Below are 27,032 nucleotides of genomic sequence, written 5' to 3'. Positions count from 1 at the left end.
GTTATTGTTGTGTCCATGTCTCCAGGAATAAAGCTGGATGACAAATTCCAAATATTGTCAGGGATAGCCTTCATATCTATTTGTCAGATGGTATGTCAACTCAAGCTCAGTGTCAGTGTCAGAGAGCTGAAAAGACTCCATTTAATATTCACTTCTGTCAAGTCATGTACAACAAAAGCACAAGCACAATACAGCAAGTAGCCTAGGTTGTTATTACAATGGTCGATGGTGATCTCCCTCCCTCCATCCAGCTGCCACCTTATTTAGTTTTTTGTAGTGAAATAATAAACCTTGTACAGACAATTCCTCATTTCAACTTCATGAATCAGCTGTTACTTGTCAATTGTGACATTTTGAAAGGAATCATCAGGAAAACACAGAAACAGAGCATCTGACCAAAGCTCTGTTCAATTATGTTGTCATATTGCCTTTTACTAAAGCGATACAAGTTGGATTTAGGGCTGTGACACCATCAGCACAGGTTTCTGATGAAGGCTACTTTTTCACCTGCCAGAGGATGTCATAATGACAAATGCAGGTTCAGCCAGTTTGCATTAAATCTGACCAGTTAAACTTCATATGCTAAACCAGACCAGCAAAACCTGAAATCGACCCATCTCTACTGACAGCTGATGAAAGGAGTCTCTGTAAACACTGATTCATGACTTATGTTATCTTTCTTCTTTTCTCATCAGATGGGAGTGAGAGTTTCATCCAACAGTGACTGAAAGAGGAATTGCAACAGCCCTCACTTATGGAACTAAGATACAACAGAAAACTGGGCGTACGGTCAGTTCCATGCAAAGCCTGGCATTTATCAGTGTGGACGTGGGTGGAGACTACCAACAAATCCCATGTCAGGTCTCATCTTGTGTACGTCAGTTTAAGTCAGAATGAACATGAGTGAGATAAGCTATGTTTGAGTTATGTCTTTATTGTGTAAATTAAAGCTTTTAAAAAGACCCAGCACTATTGGTAAATTGAACTTAACATTTTGGAAAAAAAAGGCAGTTTAGAACAGGCCCAAAGTTACCGATGTAAGGGAGGGGAGGGGAAACTGAACATACCCTAGTGAATGAGCGGACAGCCATGGCATGCACACCTGCAGACAAGGGGTGGACAGTAGATAGCTATGGTATGCATATGAAAACCTTGCCAAACAGTCAGCATTTCTATTTCCAGCTCAGAAAAGTTTTTCTTCTTGGCCATATTATGCCTCTTCATGTTGGAAACTCTCAGGGCGGGGCCTTTAAACCGAGAATACATTGTGGCAGGATCTATAAATGACAACTGTCCATAGCAGTCAGAATTATCAACACCCTATCATTCCCACACTGTGATTGGCTGGATAAAAATGTTTAATAAATCACACGCAAAGCCTGTCGTAAGATGATTTCTGTTCTCGGATCTGTGCTGGTTTGTACGTTAGTTTGATAAAGGAGGGCTAACAAGTGGAGATGACTTGGTGCTGCAGTCTGAGCTGCTCTGAGATCAACTCCACTGATGTCAAGTCCACCACCATCCCTATGTGTTCCTCTGGATCAGACTGAGTGTCATCAGCTGCTGCTCTGTCCTTCTGCAATGACTCTGCAGACACACTGAGACTCCTCCACTCCTCCTGTTCCACACTCAGCCACCTCCTCCACTCTCCACCTCCGGCTGGATCTTGGTTTAGGTGCTGGTTTTTATTTAGGTTTTGGTTTCTGAAAGTATTCTGGATCATCCACAGCAGGGGCTTGTTTTGGAAAGGTTTCTGATTTTTTTTTTATTTTATTTTGGTTGTATTAAAGTTTCAGTTTTATACCTGTCTTTATGCTCTGAAACATGTGACCATCTGTATCTGTTAAAACCTGCAGATTGTTACTGTTAATGGAACTAAAACTGTCCATTTACATTTAATTCAAAGCTCCGGTGTGTTGGATTTAGGGGGGAATATTGGCAGAAATAAACATAATATTCATAACTATGTTTTTATTAGTTTATAATCAGCTGAAACTAAGAGCGTCAAGTTTCCATACCATTAGCATGGGATGTTCATATCTACATATGGAGCCGGTCCTCTTCCACAGAGTCCACCATGTTGTTCTCACAGTAGCCCGAAATGGACAAATCAGAAACTGGCTCTAGATAGTGCCATTCATGTTACCGTGTCAGCCACCACTTGGGAGAAGTTTAACTTCTGAAACCTCACTGCTAGATACCACTAAATCCAAAACACTTGACCTTTTATGTGAAAACATCAGCAGGCTGAAGTGGTGTAAACATTACAGGCCTTACTGTAGCTTTGTGTTGTTCATCCATTGTGTGGAATAAAAAGATTGCACCTAGTTTCCACACTATAAATATGAATGTCTGGATATCAGAACACTGGACTTGCATGTAGGAAGAAATGCAAGTTGAAGTATCATTCTTAAAATACTACATTTTTTCACATATGTGTTGTTTGTTGTAAGTCTGACAGATCATATCATAGGAAGAACCAAACATCTCTTGAAATTAACAGCCCATCTCACCTGCTTCCTACATAATACATGCCACCAGGGGCAGCTCTAGAAAAATATTTATGGGGTGGAAAGAGGGGTGCAGGAATTTTTGAGGGGTGGCAACATATGGCAGACGTATATATACTGAATTTAATCACAGTTATCACAGTTTGATGAGAAATAGTATGTTCACAATACATAAGGGCACAAGCTGCCATTTACAAACTCATACAGACAAACTTAATCTCATGCAATCAATGTCTTGCATTTGCGGTTTCATGTGAAACAGTTCATATTAGGAATAAGTGTTGAAGGAGGTTCAACAAACCCTGAGTCTAACCCTGAACTCTGAGTTGATTTACCCTGAGATGGGAAACTCTGAGTTATCGGTTCCAGAACAGCTGATTTGAGTTAGTTCAGTCAACTCTGAGTATGTTCACTCTGACTTAAGCTGACAATAAAAAGCCATCATCAATGGAGCTCCAACTCCACGATTCACCATGGCAACAGGTAAATAAAAGACAGCGCCTCCATTTTAATCCAGTGGATGTAGAGATATTAATGCATGTGTAGCAGACGGTGCACGTTTATCTTTAAAAGAAAAGCCTGAGTCAGAGCGAGGAAAGTGTAAATAAGTTAACCATAAAGTTAATAAAAAAGTTTTATTCAGAGTTGTCTGTTTATTCATCATTTATCAGACTTACATAATTCTTAATGAAGATAAAGTGGTGGAATCTGACTGTGTATCAGGCTGTAGATGCATAGGCTACATTATATTAATTATATAAAATAATATATTTGTTCAGATTTAATCTGATGGGGAAAAACACAGGAGGCAGCAACTGAAAAATAGGAAGATTTACAACATATAGGCTAGGCTATAGATCAAAGACATAAAGACATGACTGTAAACTCACAGTCTGACCCAGTAATAACATGTTTGGTGATTTGCACCTGAAAAGACGTTGAGGTTAAAATACAGTAGATTTTAAAATGTTGGACATCTATTTGTATCTTGACTCAACAGCATTCAGTGACTTTATTTCAGATACAAATGTAGTAAATTTAAAGACACTGAAATGCTGCACCATTGCTCACTCAGAAATATTAACATATAATCCCCAATATTAGGCTATAGGAATTATGTTCCATCAGTGTGACCAATGACATCAGTGATAGAGATCATTAGTCATTGATACTACGTGTCTAAAGCTTCATACCGATTTTTAAAATTTAAATAATTAGACCTACACATTATGTGCAATAAACATTTGGGAGCTGCTCTAACAGACTGACAGTCTGATCCTTGTGCACAGTGTTATAAAAAAATAATAAGGACAGAGGTTTGATTCTGAGCTGAGGATGAATTTTCGCTGATGAATGAATGCACAAGGATCAGACTGTCAGTCTGTTAGAGCAGCTCCCAAATGTTTATTGCACATAATGTGTAGGTCTAATTATTTAAATTTTAAAAATCGGTATGAAGCTTTGTGTATGTGTGTGTGGACCATTTGAGTCCGTAATAAAGATTATTATTAATGAGGAAATGAAACAGCGTGTAAGAGGGAGGAGACAGTTGCCATGGTGATTGACTCAAAGTTTGATTTACCTCTCTTTCTGGAACTGAAAACCCAGAGTTTCCCTCATTTCAGGGTTAACATACTCAGAGTTTTCACTAAACCCGCTTTCTGGAATAGGCTACCCCTCTGGCTCCACTCAGTTTTCCAAACAAAGCAGTCTCTTGCCGCTCTGGCGTTATCTCGTGCTGCATTCAATGCAATCGGACATTGGAGATTCACGCTCGTAAATGTCAAATTGGCCATAACTTTTCTTTGAATTCGTTGCTGCCAACTGGGGTGGCAGCAGGGGTGGCATGGCTTTCTTTTAGGGTGGCATTTGCCACCCTATGCCACCCCGGTAGATCCGCTCATGCCAGCACAGTCTAAATTACTATAAAGACTATGTAGACTACTACATATATATGTATGTGTATGCTGACCCCTAGCTCCAAGACAAATTTCTCTAAGGAGACCAATAAATGAACTGAACTGAACTGAACTAATATTTCCTGCATTCCCAGTAATAAATAAAGCACTTTGTTAGATTTCCTTTCTGGATTTCCAGTAGGCCTATATTTTTTTCAGACTGAACAAGACTGTGATGAAGGCAAGGACATTTCCAGTCACCTCTCTGTCAGCTCCCCTAAATTTGTGCTAAATCTACTGTGTGGTCTTAGGTCTATTTTGCTGGTGTTGGTTATCTAGTTTGTGGTTGGCTTTGGACGGTGGCTACGAATTACTCATTAAGATGAGGAAATCAACTCGCCAGTCTGTAATCTCTTCTCCTGTTCACTTCTGCTAGCTAGCCAAGTCGTACTTTGCAAATGTAAACATCAGTAAACATCAAGGAAAAGATGGAGAAGAATTAGCTTCAGCTGGACTAACATCCTGCTAGCCATTGTACAGGTATAACCTGGATGACCTCAGTGCTGCATCAATTTCCAACAGCATATCAAGAACTGTGACATCCTTTGATTCACCAAAAGATGGCTAAGTCCTGGACAGCACCATTCAACCAGATGACTCTTTTTCTATATGTTGCTCTGACAGAGCCGAGGACTCTGGGAGAGAAGGAGAGGATGAGTTTACTTTATGGTGAATAAGGACTAGTGTGACAGTGGGAATGTGAGCTACTGTCTTGTTCCTGCTGTGGATCACTGCTATACACCGTTCGGAGGCAGCTGCACTACGGTGCTGCCTTGTTTTGGAGGAGTGATCATTGGGCCATCTTACTTAAGTCGGGATGTGTGGCCATTTAAATCATTCCACAATCAGAAACTGGATTACCAGAACCATCTGGCAACATGGACAATTATAAATCAGTAGTCAACAATGTAAGAAGATGCAAAAAAGGACTAAATTACAGTGAATAAGTGAAAGAGCTGAAGGGATCACATTTCACTGGAGTTGTACCTTGAATAATTCCATGTGACAAATAAATAGTTGATTGATTACATTCTTTCACATTTGCACCAGCTGCTGGATGCACTAAGTACTAACATTTCTCTCTACTACTGCACTAAGTCACTCATAGATCATTTAATGCACTTGGACCTGGACTTAAGGCCATCAGGTGTGTCAATTTAGATTATTTTAGAAGAGGCAGAAGAGATTACAGCCTCTAAACATGTTCCTGTGCATATAAATAGCTCATGTAATTAGTGTTCCAACCAGCATCATTGTACTAGCCAAAGCTGAACCTGGCTCAACCTTTTCTGCAACACAACTGGACGTTACATTGCAGTGTGATGCGTTATATGCTCTGATAATTTTCCACAGTTGTAAAATCCCTTTATTATTACAGCTGTGCAGAAATTTGGCCTCTGTTAAGTCATGGTTGCATTACTCAGACTGGCCTTGTCAATCGTATTTTATCATCTCACCTCCACCTGAAACAACACTCCCACACCAACACAGCCCTGGCTTAACATATTTGACCATAGTGGTATTTTTCATCTGAAGGCCTAGTGATTCAGCTGTACAGTTCAACCACCCTGTTTGAATACCTTTGCGCAGACAAATAGGATAATATACAGTTAAACTCAAAGCTTTGAGAGATCGGAAAGAAATGTAAAGTACTATAAGAATTTGAGCAGATTTCCGTTGTTGTTGTTTTTTTAAATATATGTTTATTTAATTTTCAAGATAAAACATGAACATACAGTACAGGCCAAAAGTTTGGACACACCTTCTCATTCAATGCGTTTTCTTTATTTTCATGACTATTTACATTGTAGATTCTCACTGAAGGCATCAAAACTATGAATGAACACATGTGGAGTTATGTACTTAACAAAAAAAGGTGAAATAACTGAAAACATGTTTTATATTCTAGTTTCTTCAAAATAGCCACCCTTTGCTCTGATTACTGCTTTGCACACTCTTGGCATTCTCTCCATGAGCTTCAAGAGGTAGTCACCTGAAATGGTTTCCCAACAGTCTTGAAGGAGTTCCCAGAGGTGTTTAGCACTTGTTGGCCCCTTTGCCTTCACTCTGCGGTCCAGCTCACCCCAAACCATCTCGATTGGGTTCAGGTCCGGTGACTGTGGAGGCCAGGTCATCTGCCGCAGCACTCCATCACTCTCTATCTTGGTCAAATAGCCCTTACACAGCCTGGAGGTGTGTTTGGGGTCATTGTCCTGTTGAAAAATAAATGATCGTCCAACTAAACGCAAACCTTATGGGATGGCATGTCGCTGCAGGATGCTGTGGTAGCCATGCTGGTTCAGTGTGCCTTCAATTTTGAATAAATCCCCAACAGTGTCACCAGCAAAACACCCCCACACCATCACACCTCCTCCTCCTCCATGCTTCACAGTGGGAACCAGGCATGTGGAATCCATCCGTTCACCTTTTCTGTGTCTCACAAAGACACGGCGGTTGGAACCAAAGATCTCAAATTTGGACTCATCAGACCAAAGCACAGATTTCCACTGGTCTAATGTCCATTCCTTGTGTTTCTTGGCCCAAACAAATCTCTTCTGCTTGTTGCCTCTCCTTAGCAGTGGTTTCCTAGCAGCTATTTGACCATGAAGGCCTGATTGGTGCAGTCTCCTCTTAACAGTTGTTCTAGAGATGGGTCTGCTGCTAGAACTCTGTGTGGCATTCATCTGGTCTCTGATCTGAGCTGCTGTTAACTTGCCATTTCTGAGGCTGGTGACTCGGATGAACTTATCCTCAGAAGCAGAGGTGACTCTTGGTCTTCCTTTCCTGGGTCGGTCCTCATGTGTGCCAGTTTCGTTGTAGCGCTTGATGGTTTTTGCGACTCCACTTGGGGACACATTTAAAGTTTTTGCAATTATCCGGACTGACTGACCTTCATTTCTTAAAGTAATGATGGCCACTCGTTTTTCTTTAGTTAGCTGATTGGTTCTTGCCATAATATGAATTTTAACAGTTGTCCAATAGGGCTGTCGGCTGTGTATTAACCTGACTTCTGCACAACACAACTGATGGTCCCAACCCCATTGATAAAGCAAGAAATTCCACTAATTAACCCTGATAAGGCACACCTGTGAAGTGGAAACCATTTCAGGTGACTACCTCTTGAAGCTCATGGAGAGAATGCCAAGAGTGTGCAAAGCCGTAATCAGAGCAAAGGGTGGCTATTTTGAAGAAACTAGAATATAAAACATGTTTTCAGTTATTTCACCTTTTTTTGTTAAGTACATAACTCCACATGTGTTCATTCATAGTTTTGATGCCTTCAGTGAGAATCTACAATGTAAATAGTCATGAAAATAAAGAAAACGCATTGAATGAGAAGGTGTGTCCAAACTTTTGGCCTGTATTGTATATGACAGAACAAACAAACATACATTTGGCTCACACACATAAAGATTCAAATTTCAAATTTATACAGGCGAGAGATTCAGGAGTCACATCCCACACAAAGAAAACAAACAAATAAGTGAACAAATAATATATATGTATATACATATATACACGTGCACATACACACACACACACACAAATTAAAATAAATTGAGGGCACACTGCCATGCATGATACATCCACATGATTGGAGAGAGGTGCACAGAAATAAAAGCACATAAACGGCAAGGTGTCATTTATGAAGCAGAGCGTTCGGGGCTATGATACAAACCCTCTTGCGAGAATGGTGGAAATATTCAAACCAATATATGACAGGAAGGGTTCCCATGTTTTACGAAAAACATCATCTTGGCTATGTAGTTTACACGTCAGATAGTCCAATGCAACATATTCAAGTGTCACTCTTTGCCACTGAGCCTTAGATGGAACTTTCTAGCACAGAAAGCAAGTGTTTGGTGAAGTTTTCTTTTAAATTTGCCAGTGATGGACAAATCAGATATGCCAAGAAGCAAATATAAGGGGTTGTTGTTTCTATTAGTAGACAGAATCTTATTCATTTCCTGCCCTATGACCTGCCAGAAATGCTGTATTTTCCTACAATGCCACAAACAATGTGTAAGACGACCAGTTTCTATTTTACATTTGGGGCATAGTGGAGATGTATTGGGGTTGAATTTATGACGTTAGGAGGGAGAGATATGGGCCCTGTGTAAGAGCTTAAGTTGCATGGCTCTCACTCGGTTACACACACTCAGCGTTTTTGCACTCTTCCATGCATCATTCCAGCCATCGTCTGTTATCTCAACATTGAGTTCTCTCTCCTATAACCCTTTCAAAAAATAGGTGTTTGTGGTGTTATACACCTTAAGGATATTATAAAATAAACGAATAGACCTGCTAGATTTCTGTAAAAAGAGCTGTCTCTCTAAATGTGAAATATTTTGGCACTGAAGGATTGTGGTGTCCCTTGTGACAAAGTTTCTTACTTGTAAATATCGAAAGAAATCCTGTTGTTGAATGCCATATTTCCTTTTCAGCTGACTAAAAGACATCATGGTAGAACCTTCCAGCAGTTTGTGTAAAGTACATAGCCTATTCCTTTATTTACCCAAAGACGGAAGTTATTGTCCATCACTCCTGGAGGGAAATCAGGATTATCGCATATTGGAGTGAAGACAGAGGTGAATTGAGATCTACCCTCTAATTTTCTGATGGCCGGCCATGCCTTAACTGTGGAGATTGTAATTGGGTTAGTACAAGCAGACTTCAAATATGCACTTTTTCTAATAAACAAAAGATTACTCAAAGGGTATCTGCACATTGAACTTTCTACATCCAACCAGAGAGATGTGGACAGGGAACAGCCCATTGGTCCGACAGCCCATTGTTCCGAAATCATCATGATGCCCTGTGGTTAAGGTCTGGTTAGGTTTAGGCACAAAAACCACTTGGTTAGGGTTAGGAAAAGATCATGGTGTGGGTTAAAATGAAAAAGAAAGTGGCAAACACATAAGCCGTGAGCCTGCTCCGCCTCAAGCCTTTCCCAGCTGACCCAGAGCCGGTCGCGGCGCACCATCAAGGCAGAAATATGCCCGCCAGGAGCCATTCAGCTCCGCGGAGAGCTCCCCACACAACCCGGACCCCAAAGTTAATAACAGGAGGTTATGGAGTTTCATTCTCTCCTCTCTATGACACTTGTATCTCGACCAGTAGCCTACTTTCGTTGTGTTTGCTGATCCTCTATGGTACACAAATACAGTATAGCCTGGTATAATCACATATCAGAACAACGGGACGTCGGACTAATGGGATGTCGGACCAATGGGCTGTCGGACCAATGACATGGACCCTGTGGACTTACTACACATCCAGTCAGCTAAAGTACACAAATGAGCACTAAGCTGGAATTTTCTCATGTCTGGGAGATCAACACCTCCTTCTGTGGAGGAAAGACATAACGTAGCTATTTTGAGGAGTGGTTTCTTCTTAGACCATATAAAGGAACTAAACCAGCTATTTAGCTGTTTGATGGTCTTATGGAGGAACATAACTGGGATCATTTGTATTGGGTAAAGTAACCTGGGAAGGATGTTCATTTTCAGGAGAGCAACACGGCCTAACCAGGAAATTGGGAGAGTGTTCCATCTCTCTAGGTCCAACCTTATACGCTCAAATATGGGTGGGAAATTTGCTTTACAGATTTCCTTTTTATGCCCCTGACCCCTGTGACTGACCTATTTGATATCCATACAGTAACATACAGTCTGTTTTTAAATAGTACTTTATTCTCAAGTTTAAATCTGTTGGAGTTAGTTTGCGGGTGCTTTTCTTGCCACAATAAAATGTAAAAGTTTTCCTTCAGTGTGATGGATATACTTTATAGATTTAAACTGAATTGTTTTCTTATCATTCAGTCAGCATCACACAACTTCTCCTTTTACTGTCACCAGTGTTGGGCTTGTTACTTTAAAAATATAATATATTACTTGTTAGTCTTTTAGCAGGTGTATGGCCACAGCTGACCTCCTGAGCTATGGAGGGCTCACCTTTGGTGTGGTGTATTTCCTAGAGCTTCACATTTTTGTGCTGTCAGTCTCAGTCATTGTCGTAGTTTCAGGAGGTTTTAGGTTGTGTTATTTTTTTAAAGGAAAGAGTGTTAGTATCACTACCTGTAGCAACAGTGTTCTTGTCATTTTCTCCCAACAAAATCATTGTAATGGGAATATTTCCAGCTACTTAAAGCAACACTTACCTTTTTGGAAATTTTGCGCTCTGCTTTGTTTAGGTTAAAATGCTATTAATAAGCTGATGGCACACTAAAATGTAAGTGAATTCCACCAGAGATAAAGACTCATAATTATACTATTCTCATATGGTTCTAAGAAAACTCCGACCAATCATTGTGAGCGTCCTGTCTGTCTTCCCCAGGTGGAGGCCTCCGACTGATGTAACCGCTCATGTAACATCCCCCCTGTCCAGAGTTTCTGCTGGACAGGTATTTTTAGTTTGCCTCTAATGTAACATTCTTTGATCTTTCACTTTCATCAACCGCTGCCTAAGACGCATCCTCGGGATCTTCTGGCCGAACAAAATTAACAGCATCAACCTGTGGGAACGCACCAAACAAGAAACAGTGCAGGTCCAGCTGATGAGGAGAAAGTGGAGCTGGATTGGTCGCACACTTAGAAGAAACAAAACGGCAATAACCAAACAGGCATTAACATGGAACCCACAGGGCAAGCGAGGCAGAGGAAGGCCCAAAAACACCTGGAGAAGGAGCACAGAGCAAGAAATAAAGAAGAAGGGACCCAGCTGGAGAAGATGGCCCATGACAGACGAGGGTGGAAACGTTTCATCAAGGGCCTATGTTCCGAAAGGAATACAAAGGCCTAAAATAAAAACTCTAATGTAACATAGGCTATAACGTTATATATGACAACACAGCATCCAGTTGCTAATGGTTAGCCTATTGTAGCGTAGCTTCTGAAACATTAACGTTATCTTTCTTGTGCGTTTCCACTTAGTAGAAACTTTAATGCTACTATCTAACGTTAGCACCGTAACCTCATTCTAAAACTCATCAGTCATCACTGACTCCAGTTGAGTTTTAAAACTCTGGGTTGCGTTTGACTGTCTTGGTTGTAATGTTAACCTGGGTTACACTCGCTCTCCTCTTCTGTATATCTAACGTTACCTTGCCAACGCCGGGAGGTGGAGTTGCAGGAGGAGGGAGATGGGACTTTGGAGGGAGGCAGGAGTTGTAGATGTTCAAATTTTTTTCTAAGTGCTGTGGGGATTGCAAGAAAGGTAAGAGTAGCTTTTAGGTAAGCTTTTTTCATCTTCCAAACTAGCTTGCTGTTTTGTGACAAATGTGAAAATGAATCCACTAATTCAGTTGTTGTATTTCAAGTCAGTAGTAGGATGATAACAAAAGTAACCTTGTTACAAGTTGTTTATTTTTGAAGTAACTGTAATATTACTACTGAAATTTTTATCAGTAATTAGTTACACTACTTATTACTGGAAAATGCAATACTTCCTGAAGGGGATTAGAGATCGGAAGGTCTACTGTGTAAGAGCTGACACTGGACACATCGAAAGGCTTCACCAAGGGTCCCCCTGATATCCCTGTCCCACCAATATGGAATGAGTTCCATTCCTAATTTTGAACCATTTGGAGCATTTTGACCAAAAAAAGATTTTAAACTGTACCCAAAAAGTTGGTTCCCTGTCAGAACCAAAAAGCAGGTTTTCCTTGACCTGGGTTGTGTTAAGCCCCAACAAAACGTTGCACAATATTTATTCAAACAAAAACAGTGATGCATTAAGCACACTGTTTTGGTACACAAATGCACTGCCTTTTAGTATGGCAGGGTTTAATTCAGGTCACTTAAAAAGGGCTTTATTGGCATGGAAACATGTTACATTTCCAGTATGAAATAAAACCAAAATTGTATGTACAATAAGTAAAAACACATTATATACATGTCCCTGCTGATTGGTTAACACATCTGACACACCCACCAAATGAAAGCCAGTCTCACACAGTTTCAAGAAAACATGTCGTTTAACCCGGACACCATAGCAAAACAGTGCACACAGTTTTCTGATTGAACTTGCCCCTGAAGTGCAAGCTGTGATGACCTCAATGGGTGTGTCATATTCTTCAAGTTCAAAAGAGAGTGCAACAATAGAGAGTAGGGACACCAGTTTGGAATAATTTTGTTTTGGATGTCCTGACACCCATTAACTGGTAACTAACACAAAATATTGTGAAATACAATAAGCCCTCCTTTCAGTCCGCGCTCCATTATTTTAGTGAGCTTTGCATTGCAAGCATTGTATTTCTGAACTGCTAGCAGTAATTGCCGAATGACTGGTGCTGCTAGTTAGCTCCCACCAGACCCCGCTGGTGTCGCAGTACCATAAACTGACTGAATTTACTGACTAGACCAACATGTGTAACCAGTCAAAAATATTTTTGGCTGCAATGGTGTAGTGGAGGGTGTGCCACCATAAATAATATCCCCCGAAGCTTCTTGTGTCTTGTCATGTCATTACAGACTACAATATAGAAGGGTGCCCGTGATCAACACATTCGGGTGATGTTGTACTGTGCATTAGTATGTTCAGCGTGTTTACATGTATATACCTGCAATGGTTACAATGTTCCGTGTCTTAAAACTGCTTGAAAGCAGTGGTGATAAGGTGACTGATTAGTTTGTTTGTTTGTTTTTTTCTTGTCCCGGGACATCTGGGTGATGTTTGTTAGCATGTTGGATGTTTTTCCATTCACCTTCCCTACCACAGTGGAGCGGCGAAGACCATCCCGTTCTTATGCATGACTCTCTCTCTGGTGCTGTTGTAGCTGACAGACACACCAGAAACCAGCAAGTGGGTCCTCCAGCTCAAGTGTATTAGTTTGCATTCGTCATAGTGACGAACTCACAAGCCAATCTGTTTGTTGAATTAACCTCAACATTTGCTTATTGTGTTTCATATGATAAGCCCACAGATATTGATCCCTATCTCATAACTGATCAGACTTTGATCCTTTAATGTGTGACCCTGTGTCAACAGCTTTTCATTTACTTAAATTTTTTTGGCTATTTAATTATTCTATGTCATGACATGATTGCTATAAGAAGGTGAATTTGATACAGAGTGGTAACAACTGCAAAAGAATGCATGAATGTGTCAGATCCTCTGGAGGAGAGCATTAGGATAGACTGTATCACTCACTTCTGGACATGTGATGAACTGGAGGAGGACATCTGTGCTTTTCAAACATATGGGAAAACTGATCTCAAGATCTAATGCTAACGGTTGCCTAGGGCCCGTTCCCCCAAAATGAAGTAGAACAACTGGTTGCATTGGTCAGCACACACTGTCTCTTATCGTTTCTTTTCTACAAAGGAGGCAGCTTTGTTGTGTGTTTAGTTGCTGAGTCACTAACATACACACACACTTCCCTGCTACGGTTACCATGGAAACAGTCAAACTTTTCCCTTGCAGAGCCAGTTTTGATTTTACATCCTGAGTTCACTGCTGCTCTCTGTCTCTCATTGTCTCGGAGCCTCACTCCACCTGTGACTTAGACCTGCAGGTTTGTTTCATAGTTCAGCAGTAACTCGTCCTCACACCCTGACTGTTCAGCAGGACAGACAACACACAGGTCAGCCACCACTTTTTTCCTCCTTTACAGCCTTTACACAGCTCCAGCAGTTCACTCTGTGGCCCGCGGGCACTTTGGCAGGTCAGGTTGTTCTCTGTGAGGATTTACAGATTCTGTCTGAGCCCGTCAGAGTTTCTGATGTGAGAGAGGATCATCCAGAATGAAGTTGTATTTATTTGTTTGTAATTGTTAGTATGAAGCACTCTGTGTTGTATTTTGTGAATAAAGTTGATTTATATTTTTAAATTATTATTATTACTAACTAATTTTAAAATATTTGCTTAAAAATAATTAATCTTGCTTTTTAATCACTTCTTATGTTGAATGCATATTTGTTAATTTTCAATTTGGCAACTAATAGTTGATAATTTACAGAATGATTCATTTTTTACTATTGATATAACATTTAGGAGATCAATTTCAGGGCATCAGTTCATCTGGTTTCCAAGGTGCTTTTCTGTGAGCCCCCCGTTCACAGAACCGAAAATAAATTTCATTTAATAGATATTTAACTTCCTCATCCTCCTTTTTAGGCGTGCAGACTGGGGCTCAGATTTAAACAGGGGGTGCCCATTCCTAAACTGAGTAAAAATGTGTTAGGAATCAAGTCTACATTATTTATTCAGTGTGATAAATGAATGCTTAATACACAACTTTAAATAAAATCAATAAATGAATATACCTTGACTCTCAGATGGCAGATCCAGACTTTCCAGCTGAGGTTTCACAGAGGGAACAGTCACCTGTTGTTTCCCCTGCTGGCAGCTCTGAGCCTGGGCTGAACGGCTGTGCTCCTTCCCTGGACACAGAGCTCCAGGCAGGAGGGCAGGAAGTCCAGGATGGTCCTGGGGGAGATGAAGAGGAGAAGGAGGAGGCAGGAGGAGGAGCAGATGAAGCCTTTACCAAACCCAGACCTCCTGTACTTCACCTCCGCAGAGGTACAGAAAACATCCTGATTATGAAACGTATTCATAAATTAGTATGGGCCTCCTAATGCTACAACATACTAATAGTATTACTTCTACCACATTATAATACTATTATTATTATTATTATTATTGTTAATAATAATAATAATAATCATCCTGCTACAGAATTTTAACAATAAAAATTTCTGATGATCCTGATCTGAATCTCAAGTATCAGTATTATGGTTGATGACTAAATGTGCTTCTAGTTATACTGCAACACAGTTGCCAGAGAAAATGTTGGCATTGTACAGATACATTACATTTGTATATTATTATGTAGGGGATAACAACTTTACATTTCAACAACGCTATGGCTAACATGGTTATGTTTAGATACAAAGGCCATTTGGTTATGTTTAGGAAAAGCTCATGTTTTTGGCTTAAAATTCACGGTTTTGGTGGCACAATCCTGGCAGGATAAACAGCAATGGGTCACTTAAAAACACAAACGTTTAGTGCCTTAAAAGCTGCTGGAAATAGTGATGACTTACTAAAACATGGCCATTTTTGTTGTTTATTGGTGGACAGTGGTCTGCAGCTTGGCAGGTGTCTTACCAAGGTGACACACCATCCACCGTCTCCTCTACCTCCTGATGACACAGTTGGCTTATATATTACATCACTAGAAATGTTGACATAATACAGTACTAACAACATTTTCTTCATTACTGCAATTAGTATGACTTATCACAAATCCTATTACTAATATGTCACCTGGATTTAATGCACCTACACCATTTCAAGATGTGATTGAGGTTCTGATGCTTTTCTGTTCCTGTCCTGGTACATTTTATGGTCTCACGACACTTAAATCCTCAAAACATGGACTGAAAAGTCAAATTTAGCAGTGGTCTGATGACATTAGCTACCTCAGCTAAGTTGCTGACAGCAATTCATTATATGGTTGTCTAGCAATGGCATTAAGAAAAAAGAAAAGAAAGAAAATTTTGAAAACATAGTGATGTGACTGAATGATCAGACTCTTATTCAGGTATCTCTGGGGACAGTTTTTTTAAAGGGCTCGGGATGCTTAAAAATTTACAAAAATTTGCACAAACTTTGGAACTGGTGAAAATTACAGCATGCTTTATAGCAACTGGGCTCTGGCGTGGTCAGTTGGCTACATAGTGCTTCCAAATGACATCAGGGTTTGGGTAAAGTGAGTGGATCATTGCTCTAATCTTCAAGAACATATTCAATTTCTTTGAATTTTTTTTCACCCAACATGAAGTCAGCCAACTTGGACTTTTTACAAATACATCTTTGAGGACTTTAGGATGCACCAAAACTCATGAAACTTTGCGCCAGTGTTCAAGCTGGTCATTATTTTGATTTGGTGGTGCAATTTGGCCTGGGCATGGCACATCAGTATAGTGCTCCTCAATTACATTTAGCATTTGAATGCATATTTGACATCCTAGGTTTACTCAAAAAGTCATTAAACTTAGGGCACACATCAACCTGTCAGCATTATAGCAATCTACGTAGCACCACCTTATGTGTGGAAGGCCTCAGCCAGGACAAAGTCGCTTACACATTCACAAATGCACATTGTGACTATCAGATGTACGCACATTGCTTTTGTCAGTTTGGACATATTTCTCCCATGCCATATCCAGTGACATGCACTCCCTGTAACAAACAGGTGCAAGGGCCTGTTCATCGCTGCTCACTGCTTTAGTTTGTTTTGTTTATTGTACACTGTTCTCCTCTGATCCTCAGATGTGACAGTCAGAGGACATCGGCGATTAGGAGGCCAGAACCTGAGAGCCATTAATGACATGTCCTCTCCGGCGGCTGCTCCGTCCCCGACCACCGGCACCTCTGTGAGTGAACAGTAACAGCGGTTGGCCAGCAGCCGCTGTGCTTTGGTGTGTGATTTACCATTTCAAGATACAACCACCATAGCAGGTCAATAAAGTTTCTGTCACACAAACAACAAACAGTTATAACTCACCTATTACGCCATAATCCACAGATCACAAATATACCAACAAAATAGTCCTCATACACTCCCAAAGGTCCAGATGATCTAAATCCAGCAAAATATTCAGTCCGAACACATCATTACATCCACAGCTATCCACAAACTGCCCTTGTTTCAAAGATTTTCTCCACATACTGTCTGAAGAAACCCAGTTTACATGTTTGCGTGCATAAATATGCCGACGCCGGGATACCAAATTGTTGTCTGAACTCTGACCTTTTGATTGACACCTCACTTGAACCAATAGGGGATCCATGTTGTTCCTGTTGCCTACCAAAGCTAACGAGAGCCTGCATTGAAATCTGCCTCTCTTTTCTGTGTATAGAGCCAGCCAATGGCAAGTGGCTGGTCTGACTAATTCTTCTTACTCTTCTTATAATCCACGAAACTCCTGACCGGAGGGGTGCTTTTTAACCCCTTAATGTCATCATAAACTGTTAAAATTTACAGAAATGACAAATAAATGGCTCCTCTGTTGTCTTAAGGGAAAAACAGTCTTTTTTATCAATTCAGGGTTTGTAGAAGTTTTTTTTTATACACAGTAAGCTCCTAAATAGACATTCCTGTCCATGCTGATTAGTTTCACTCATATTCACACTATGTTTTACCCTCTCTTTTTTTGAAAAGTGCCTGGACAGCACAAAATGTTTATTTTCTGTGACATTGTTATCTACTTTGAATTTGGACCATGCATTTACATGTACTAAAAATGGTACAAGAACAGCTTTGACTTGGATGGGCTTTTCGGGTTAATTTCACAGGAATGGTAAGATTTAATCAGTAATATACTGTAACAATTAACTAGGAAGCTACTTTAATGTAACTTGTTACAGTTTTTTTTGTATTTTTTTTTTTTTACATTTTTAATTTTGTGTCAATTATTTAGTTGTATTTTAATTTTCTCTATACTGCATTTAGTCAATACATTTGCAATGTTTTTTATTTTTTCAGTGTGCTCAATAGTAAATTAACTTCTGGCACAGAATCACATCTTTGTTCTGACCTTCAAAGATCAGAACTATAACCCAGGGAATCACTGCTCTGTATAGTCTCTTCAGGGTCTCATTTCTCCCCAGGTGTCTGGTAAAAGGACAGTGCTGTTGTCCAATGAGGCAAGGAGAGAAATGGCAAAGCAGGCGAGAGCCATGAAGGAGGAGAGGAGAGCGACGCTGGATGCTCGACACAAATACTTGATTAGCAGATTGGTGGATGCCAGGACCCTGGTAGAGCCAGAGGTGGAGGATGCTCTCATCTCTGATGATAAGGTAACATCACAGTCTGGTTCTAAAGCTACAAACTTTTCCTCTGTTCTCTACGAGTCAGTGGTCAGTCTTTGGATTATCCATGTCTGATTCTTCCAGTTCAGTCTGATTGATGATTTCTTTGCTGCAAACGGATCCAAGAGGCTGATTTTCTTCTATCAGAATGTGAAGCAGGTAAATAATGTACAGTAATTAATGTACAGGACTTTTATGTACAATTTCACATTTTTTCTCTCCTCACCACTCCTTCTTTCTCTCCCCTCTGTATCCTGTGATTTCTTTGTTAAAATCATGCTTTTCTTTTTTTTTTTTTTCATTTTTCTTTACAGCATCTGTCTTCCAGTCATTCGTGCTCTGTGGACGTGGCGGCTTCAGCTGTGACTCAGAAAAAGTTCTTCCTCACCACAGGAAGCTCTGAGGTAGGTGCTGCTTACCCAGACATTAATACTGATTTTTTTGAAGTCTGACTTAAAGTAAAAAAAAAAAAATCACAGACAAAGCTGAGAGTTTACCAGAGAGGAGATCCCCTCAGTGATAAAACTTGCCCATACACATGTGCTGGCTTGGTTTGGTGCATCTGTCTAGCCCAGCAGGGATTTGCATCTCAATACAGCAGGGATTGTCTTTAAAGGGAAATTTCGGTTTATTTCAACCCGTCTCCTATTGTCCTAAATTTGTTTCAAGTGACTAGTGACATAGAAATAATAGTTAGCATGTTAGCCGTTAGCCTTTGGAAAGCAGAGCTAAATGGTAAACAAACATGGCACCACACCGGTAAGGTAAGACAACACGTTTACATGTCGTTTTCTATATGTTCTCTGACATTTATCCTATTGATATGAGGCGGTCTTTGTGGGAAAAAAGCTTGTTTAGTGGACTAACTTTGCACTTGAAGGTTGCCCTTTCACTTACGTTTTAACAGGTCTGACGCTACTATGCGCCCCGGCTGTATCTAGGCTAACGGCTAACATGCTAACTATTATTTCTATGTCACTAGTCACTTGAAACAAATTTAGGACAATAGGAGACGGGTTGAAATAAACCGAAATTTCCCTTTAATTTAGAACTAGACTCTCTGACTTCCTATAATGTGTTATGGGTTTCTAGAGGAATGTTTGCCTCTGAAAATGTCTGCTGAGGTTTTGCACACGCAATGAGAGAGATGTGAGACACTGTGTTGGTGCAAAGCCAGTGTAGACAAGATGTATTTGGATGCTTTATGAATGCAGATCTGCCTGAGCAGTTGCCAACATATTTTCAGTTTCACTCGGAGCAATTCTGCACCGCCTGCTGAATGTTTACCATTTTCCTGCCCCACAAATAATTACTGCTCTGGTTGAGTTTGTGTTGAGTTTCTATGGCAGAAAATTCTGTGAACTGCTTTGTTTGGCGGTTAGCAAGGTGACATAAAACACCTCCAGCATATATTACACAGTGTGAAGAGTGCATGCAGACTAATCTGACTCAGGAAGAGTAGACTGTTTAGCTTAACATCCAGTTCTCTTGTACCATGTACCAGTCTCAGAACCAAAAGGCTATCAGCCTGATGACAGTTTATTCTCTGGCCAATATTTCATGGCTTTCAGTGTAGTTTCAGTGAATAACAGAGATCTGGGCCAAAACTTCCTCTTCTGTCCAGTGGATAATATTTACAGTCCTGTTAGCAATTTGAGTGAGAATTCATCTAATCTCGATTAGAATGATGGCAGTACATTCCACCAGGTCTCTCTGAAAAACTAGTGCAAACTAAACATTTTACATTTTACAAAACTAAAAAACAAAATGCTGCTGGTTTACAATGTCTCTACATCTCAGACTGGTGAGATGTCCTCAGGTAGACCTGATCCCTTAAAAAACCTGATGATTCTGGCTCAACTGAAACTGGTTTAACAGTGTCTAGGCCAGTCTGACATAAGCTGCTACAGATCTCTGATCTGAAGGAACAGACTGAAACCACAATATTTTATGAGATGGTTATGGTTAAGTAAAAATCTCATACCGTTGCAACCCTAGTCACAGTACCCTTGTCTTGCAGGAATTTTATGTCAGTTTTATATAACTTTTTGTTGTTGTTGTTTGAGCATTTAATTCATTGTCATATGAACATAGTAACCATTGAGTACACATTTTACAACATTTTTTTTAATATCATTGAACTATAAAACTGCAGGATTAAGGCAAATTAATGGATTCTGAATCAGAAAGTGCTCTATACACTTCAGCACAACTCTATGTTAGGCACTCTGATATCCACACAGGCAGGAGCTCACTAAGGGCTCTAGTTTCCCGGCGCAGCGCAGGGTGGCGCAGGGTGGCGCAGGGTGGCGAACCCCGCGCAGAGCTAGTTTCGAGCAGCGCAACCCAGGGCGCGCTCAGTTTGGTAGTTTGGCAGACCGAGGTGCACTGAGATGGGTGTGGCAGCGCAGCAGGGGGAGGTGTCGACAGATCCAGCTTGGCGCAGTGACAGTTTCGTGCCAAAAGGCTTCGCCGAAGGTGCGCTAAAAGCTCACCAGCTGAAACCAGGTCTACTGTCAGCGCAGGCGGAGCGCAGCCGGTGTAGCGGAAGTTTGGCTGACTGGCGGACAGTGCGCACACGTCACCAAAACCTCACAGGCAGGTTTCCAGAATGTCAGGCACATTAACAATACAATAAATAGCCAAAAACAGAAACAGAGTGAGACTGCGAGAGAGAAAGAGAGAGCACGCGCGCGCACGAGAGAAACGCAACATTGATTTACAATTGTGGTGACCTCCTCCCAGGCTACCTTTGCATCATCAACCCGTGGTCTGGGTTAGGGTTAGGGGGTTAACCGAGGTCTGCTTGCAGTTCCGTATATTCGGACACTGCGAGCTTGGACCTCCCGGACCAAAACATCAGTTTCCTCCTGGGAGAAGTTTGGCCGTCTGACACTGCTGCTCTCTTCTGCCATGGCAAATTAAGTAAACTCTCATTACGCCTTCGCGTGGCGCATTTAAGGGCGAGGAGAGGGGCTCATTTGATTGGTGTGATGTGTGTAAAACCCACTCCACGCCTTCTCTCCTCCCTCTTTCCGACTTGCGCAGGTAGGAGGGACGGAGGTGGGAAAGAGGAGTAGCTGCGCCAGGGCACACGGTGTGCCAAACTTGCAAAATCCGCCTGGCCACACCCAGTTGGCGAAGCGCAGGTGCGCTGCGCCTCCACCTCGCCCGGTCTGCGAAACTAGAGCCCATTGTCTCATGGCATGCTGGAAAACTCATTTTGCCCCAGTCTGCCACAATATGTTAAATGCACAGTGATAGCGTTGTTCAGTGGCCTTACACTAATAAAGCAAAATCGGGTTGATAATTGTTAGTGAAATTAAATTAAAAAAAAAAAAAATTGACTTAAAAAAATATGTCAAGCTCACAAGAGTTTTTGTGTCAAGTAAACATAAAGTTTTTATGTCATTTTGACAATGCAGGGTATTTGTGTAGACTTTACATTCGATTTTGTGTCATGGATGGATTGGGGTTCACAGTGAGTGCTATTGCTGCACTACATAACCACACATTAGGGATTCATTAGCACTCAAATGTTTGACACACTGACCCGGTACTAGCACTTCATATGTGTCTCCACCGATGTTCAGACAATTTAACACCCTAGGGGATTGAAATAAATAGTCTAAATAATATAAAATAATAATAAATAAATAATATAAAAAAGAGATGTGCTACTCTACGTAACTTGATTTTTTTTTAGATTAATTGTTATGATAGTGGTGGCCTTTTTTTCTGCCTGACCACCAGCCCCTTAAAGTGTCTCTGCACAGCGCTGGAGAAATGTATGTACGTGAAGTCCAGCACTAATTTAAGTGCAATTGTTCTTTGTCTTCACGTTTTGATCACAGTACCTGATTCAAGTGCATCTGATTCATATTCAAATAAACCATTTTGTTTTTCTTCAGCCTTTACTGGGGAAGTGTCTGTTCTTCCTGAGAACCACTGACAAGGCGATTACCACCGCTAACATACAGCAGGTCTGTAGCTTCACTTCACCTCCACATTCACACCAAACAAGGCTGAACCTTTAGGATGGGGCAGGGCCTGCTGACTCTGGATGACATCTTCAGTATAACACCACCATGCTGTTGTATTTTGATTATCTTAATACATATATATATATATTATTGAGAGGGGAAAAAGGTAAAATTAATGTTAAGATAACCAGTCTGCCCCCTGCTGCCAAATAGGGGTGAGTCCGTGTACACGTGTTTGAGATCATAAACAGTTATGAAAAATTAGTACACAAAAAATGTTTTTGGTTTTTTTTTTTAGGGGAGGGGGTGATACTTATTGTTGGCTGACTGTGATAGACTGTGAATATGACAAGAAATGGTGTGAGATGAGGTTTGGCAACAGGTCAGTACGTGCTCCATTCTATTAAAATGGCGCGTTCGTTAAGGGGGTCGTTTACCAGTGGGCTACAATGAGTACCGGGCCATCAAATCAAAGCATCCGCGGTGAGAGGACACGGAATTGTTTGCGCTTTTACGCACGGGTCAGTGGTGAAGTGGCGCACATTACTTGTGCTATGGACGGACGGAGGAGCCACGTATCTCGGTGCCGCTTAAAAACAGGTAATACATCTGGCTACATCTTTGCCACATCAAATATCCGTGATCGCCTAGACCCGCGTGCGTAAAAGCGCACACAATTCCGTGTCCTCTCACTGCGGATGCTGTGATTTGATGGTCCGGTGCTCATTGTAGCCCACTCTTATAAGACCCAATAATAATAATAATAATAATAACTTACTGTGGGCGTATATGCTATACTTTTTAATAAAATTACCAGAGGAGTTCGCTGAAAAACAGGTAATGTCAGCCTGAATTACTCGCGTGCGTCCCCGGTGAAAATTGCTGACATGCATGGAAATACGGCTTCTACAGGCTCGCCATAGCTTACTGTCAGGACTCAGGGACCAGAATTCGGGATGGCGGACCATCAGAATGGCGATATTTCTGAGTGGCGGCCTGTAACCGTTGGTTAAATGGCCCGTTTGGTTGGTATTTAGATAACTGGGGCTTTACTGGTATAATGCAATAGCACCACCCAGCAGTGAAACCCGTGTACACATTTACATGAAAAAATTACCCACTCCAAACGTTTAGAGATTTTTGTACAGGAACTCACCCCTACTACCAAATAACGCAACAGCTAAACAAAAGCAAAATCAATGCATCTGCACAAAATCTATTCTTTGTTATTCTCCATATCTTCAGCATTTTTCTTGGCAATCACTTCTTATAGAAAATGTTAAACACTGAAAGACAACACTGCAAGAAAGAGGAGTATCAAACACATTTTTCCAACAAGTATGAAAATTATGTGGATAAAAGGTTATATAAAAGATTTGTATCAGAGTTTATTTTACAATATATAATTTATAATGCAAACAATCGAACATTTTTGCTAATAGGTCTCCACAACAAGGGATAGCAGACATCAGCTGCCTGTAGCAGTGCCTTCAGATTCCCCATATTTAAAAATCACACAGAGAAAATATTCCTCGACATCCAATATTTCATTCACAAAATAAACGATTATCTGAAAGTGGTAGCCAGCAAATAATAATTTAAAAAAAAAAAAAAAAAAGGGATGCAACAGCTTAGATGAAAAAGAATCTGGGTTATTATACAATCTTTGTATCCATTAAGCTTTCAGATCAAGAGCTGACAACTGAAATGTAGACATGTAGAAATGTATTACACTAATTAGTGTGCTACATTATTAATGAAGTACCTGTTGTGTTTACAGGAGGTGAATTTCGGGATGTTGGACTGCAGCGACAGCAGCATCCTCAACAGTCTGGAGACTCTGCTGGCTGACATCATGCTACCAGGCCTCCGCTCACAACAGGTACCCACTACCACCATTCACTCTGTGTGTGACTCTGATGAAGAAGCGTCACAGGAAATGGGATGGCTTTTTTGTTTTTAAAGGAACCTAAATCAAAGGATTTGTTATGTAGAGATCTCTTTAGTAGCATCAGTAGCAAATGATAATTTCTTTATTTGATTGATGCCATTTTGTTTTATAATTCACCATCTAGTTAAAATCATTGGAATTGTGTGAACTGTTATTCTGATGAACAAAAGACCCATATACAGTATAAATTTCTACCTTTATTTCAGTCTTAACTGTGACATGCAAAAGTTTGGGCACCCCTGGTCAAAATCTTGTTTACTGTGAATAGTTAAGTAAGTAGAGGATGAACTGATCGAAAAAAGGCATGAAAATAAAGATGAAACATGATTACTGTATTAATTTTGTTTTGTACAGTTTTAGAGTGAGGAAAAAGGAAAGGACCACCATGCAAAAGTTTGGGCACCAAGATATTTATACTCTCAGACAACTTTTACTAGGGTCTCTGACTGTAATTAGCTTGTTAGGGCTATGGCTTTTTTACAATCATTGTTGGGAAAAGGCCAGGTGATGCAAAATTCAAAGCTTTAAAATTGGCAAAATTTAGCATTGTTGCCTCACAGCAAGAGGGTTCCTGGTTTGAACTCAGGATGGGGGAGCCCCTCTGTGTGGAGTTTGCATGTTCTCCCTGTGTCAGCGTTTGTTTTCTCCAGGTGCTCCAGCGTCCTCCCATAATCCAAAGACATGTGGGATAATTGGTGAATTGGTAAATTGCGTTTAGGTGTGAATGTCAGTGTGAATGGTTGTCTGTCTCTAGGTGTCAGCTCTGTGATTGTCTGGCGACAGTGGTGTGCACACCTCGTGGCCCAATTGTTGAAAAACGCTCGCTAAAGTGCCCTCTTGGGAGTCACAACATGCGCTAAAGTGCCCTCCTGGGAGCCAAAACGCATGCTAAAGTGCCCTCTTTGGCGCCAAAACGCACGCTGAAGTGCCCTCCTGGTTGGCAAAACACACTAAACTGCTTTCTTGGGTGGAAAAAACACACTAAACTCCAGAAGACTATTAGGACCAAGAAATACTATGAAATATTACTGTTGCAATGACTTTTATGTTGGGCCTTTTTTGATCTATATTGAACCAGAACTATATCTCACAGAACCAGTTTGGATTATCTGGTGCTAATATGGTGTTAAAATGCACTAGAATACAGGAAATGGCATCTACTTAATTGAAAATGTTCTGGGGGAGGACCCCCAGACCACCCCAGAGATTTATTTCCTTCATACATACATCCATGTCTCTGTGTGTTCGTCATAGTCCAACGCTGAATCTACACAGTTCTCGTGGATGCTGATCCTAACTACAAACTAACTTGTGTAGTCTGTCTAATTAGTCTGTTTTGAGGCTATATAATGTGCCATTTGTATAACATACAAACATGTCTAAAGTGCCCTCGCGGTAATGGAAAATAAATGAATGAATGACTCCTGAAACCTTGTCCCAACAATCAGCAGCCATGGGCCACTGTTCTTGTGTGAAGCGACACCTGTTCAGATATGACCTAAATGGAAGAGTCATCAGAGGAAAACCTACCTGCATCCTCACCACAAAATTCAGTATCAAAATTTTGCAAAGGAACATCCAAACAAGCCTGATGCTTTTTGGAAACAAGTCCTGTGAACTGATGAAGTTAAAATAGAACTTGTTGGACACGATGAGCAAAAGTATGTTTGGAGAAAAAATGGTGCAGAGTATCATGAAAACAACACCTGTCCTACTGTTAAACACAAGGGTGGATTGCTTTGGCTTGTGTTGCAGCCAGTGGCATGGAGAACATTTCACAGGTAGAGTGAAGAATGGGTTCAGTTAAATTCCAGCAAATTCTGGAAGCAAACATCACACCATCTGTAAAAAAGCTGAAGATGAAGAGAGGTTGACTTCCACAACAGGACAATGATCCTAAACACACCTTGAAATCCATGATGGACTGCCTCGGGAGGAGCAAGCTGAAGGTTTTCCCATGGCTCTCACAGTCCATGACCTAACATCATTAACAATCTGTGGATAGACCTCAAAAGAGCAGTGTATGCAAGACGGCCCAAGAATCTCACAGAACTAGAAGCCTTTTGCAGGAAAAATGGGTGAAAATCCCCCAAACAAGAACTGAAAGACTCTCAGCTGGTTACAAAAAGTGTTTAGAGGTTGTGATACTTGCCAAAGGGGCACTACTAAGTATTGACCTTGCAGGGTGCCCACATTTTTTGCTTTGGACCCTTTTCCTTTTTTGTTATTTTGAAACTGTAAAAGATTGAAATAAAAAAGTAATCTTACTATATCTTACTATATAATGATGAAAACTCTGTCTGTCTGTCTGTCTGCGTGTATGTGTGTGTGTGTCTGTCTGTCTGTCTGTCTGTGTGGGTGTGTCTTTTCCACATTATTCTCCTCACTGACTTGGTCAATCCATGTGAAATTTGGCACAGTGGTAGAGGATCATGGGAGGATGCAAATGAAGTAATATTACATCAAGGGGGGGGCGCTATAGCAACCGATTGAAATTGCAAACTTTGAATGGGCATATCTCATGCCTTGTATGTCGTAGAGACATGAAACTTTGCGCAGAGAACCCATAACTTCCAGTTATATAGATTTTCCACCATTTTAAATTTTTTGAAAAACACGATCTCTTCCTAGGAAGTTTGACTGATCTGCATGAAACTCTGTGAACATAATCTAGGGACCAATATCTAAAGTTCCCTTTTGGCAAAAGTTGGAAAACTTACTAAAACTGAGCTTCTATAAGGCAATGACTTATAGAACTATCTGCCTTTCAACGTGCTACCTCAACTACTAATGTACAGTTTTAGCCCACTAA

General features: G+C 40.7%; 3 protein-coding genes across 9 annotated transcripts in view; all 3 read left to right on the top strand.

Moving 5' to 3' along the window:
- LOC117264750 (protein NLRC3-like) overlaps nt 1-1,390 on the top strand; it is a 58,022-nt gene extending 56,632 nt beyond the window's left edge. For all 6 annotated transcript variants that reach the window (XM_078162995.1, XM_033638967.2, XM_033638969.2 and 3 more), the window contains one exon: nt 696-1,390. In XM_078162995.1, coding sequence (XP_078019121.1) covers nt 696-705 — 10 coding nt within the window. In that variant the 3' untranslated portion in view covers nt 706-1,390. The remainder of the gene's footprint in view (nt 1-695) is intronic.
- Nucleotides 1,391-10,925: 9,535 nt separating this feature from the next.
- Nucleotides 10,926-20,544, top strand: LOC144458990 (uncharacterized). The gene is made up of 6 exons (XM_078163017.1): nt 10,926-14,989; nt 16,745-16,848; nt 18,086-18,274; nt 18,371-18,445; nt 18,601-18,690; nt 20,530-20,544. The coding sequence occupies exons 1-6, from the start codon at nt 14,746-14,748 to the stop codon at nt 20,542-20,544; spliced, it is 717 nt and encodes a 238-aa protein (XP_078019143.1). The 5' UTR covers nt 10,926-14,745.
- Nucleotides 18,659-27,032, top strand: part of dnah5l (dynein, axonemal, heavy chain 5 like) — a 207,067-nt gene continuing 198,693 nt past the window's right edge. Inside the window, exons 1-3 of one of the 2 annotated variants that reach the window (XM_078162985.1) lie at nt 18,659-18,690; nt 22,198-22,269; nt 24,050-24,151. In XM_078162985.1, coding sequence (XP_078019111.1) covers nt 24,065-24,151 — 87 coding nt within the window. In that variant the 5' untranslated portion in view covers nt 18,659-18,690; nt 22,198-22,269; nt 24,050-24,064. Of the gene's footprint in view, nt 18,691-22,197; nt 22,270-23,728; nt 24,152-27,032 lie in introns of those variants that run through there. The other variant, XM_078162984.1, reaches the window with a different exon arrangement.

This window comes from Epinephelus lanceolatus, chromosome 20 (assembly GCF_041903045.1).
Source record: "Epinephelus lanceolatus isolate andai-2023 chromosome 20, ASM4190304v1, whole genome shotgun sequence".
Classification (NCBI taxonomy): Eukaryota; Metazoa; Chordata; class Actinopteri; order Perciformes; family Serranidae; genus Epinephelus; species Epinephelus lanceolatus.
This window is presented reverse-complemented; position numbering and strand designations above follow the sequence as displayed.

Bases quoted from the DNA above. Each gene is read 5' to 3' on its own strand.
- LOC144458990 (XM_078163017.1), top strand. From the start codon at position 14,746: ATGGCAGATCCAGACTTTCCAGCTGAGGTTTCACAGAGGGAACAGTCA. The intron at 16,849-18,085 runs GTGAGTGAACAG...ATTTCTCCCCAG, and splicing joins CCCCGACCACCGGCACCTCT to GTGTCTGGTAAAAGGACAGT. The intron at 18,275-18,370 runs GTAACATCACAG...TGATTCTTCCAG, and splicing joins CTCTCATCTCTGATGATAAG to TTCAGTCTGATTGATGATTT.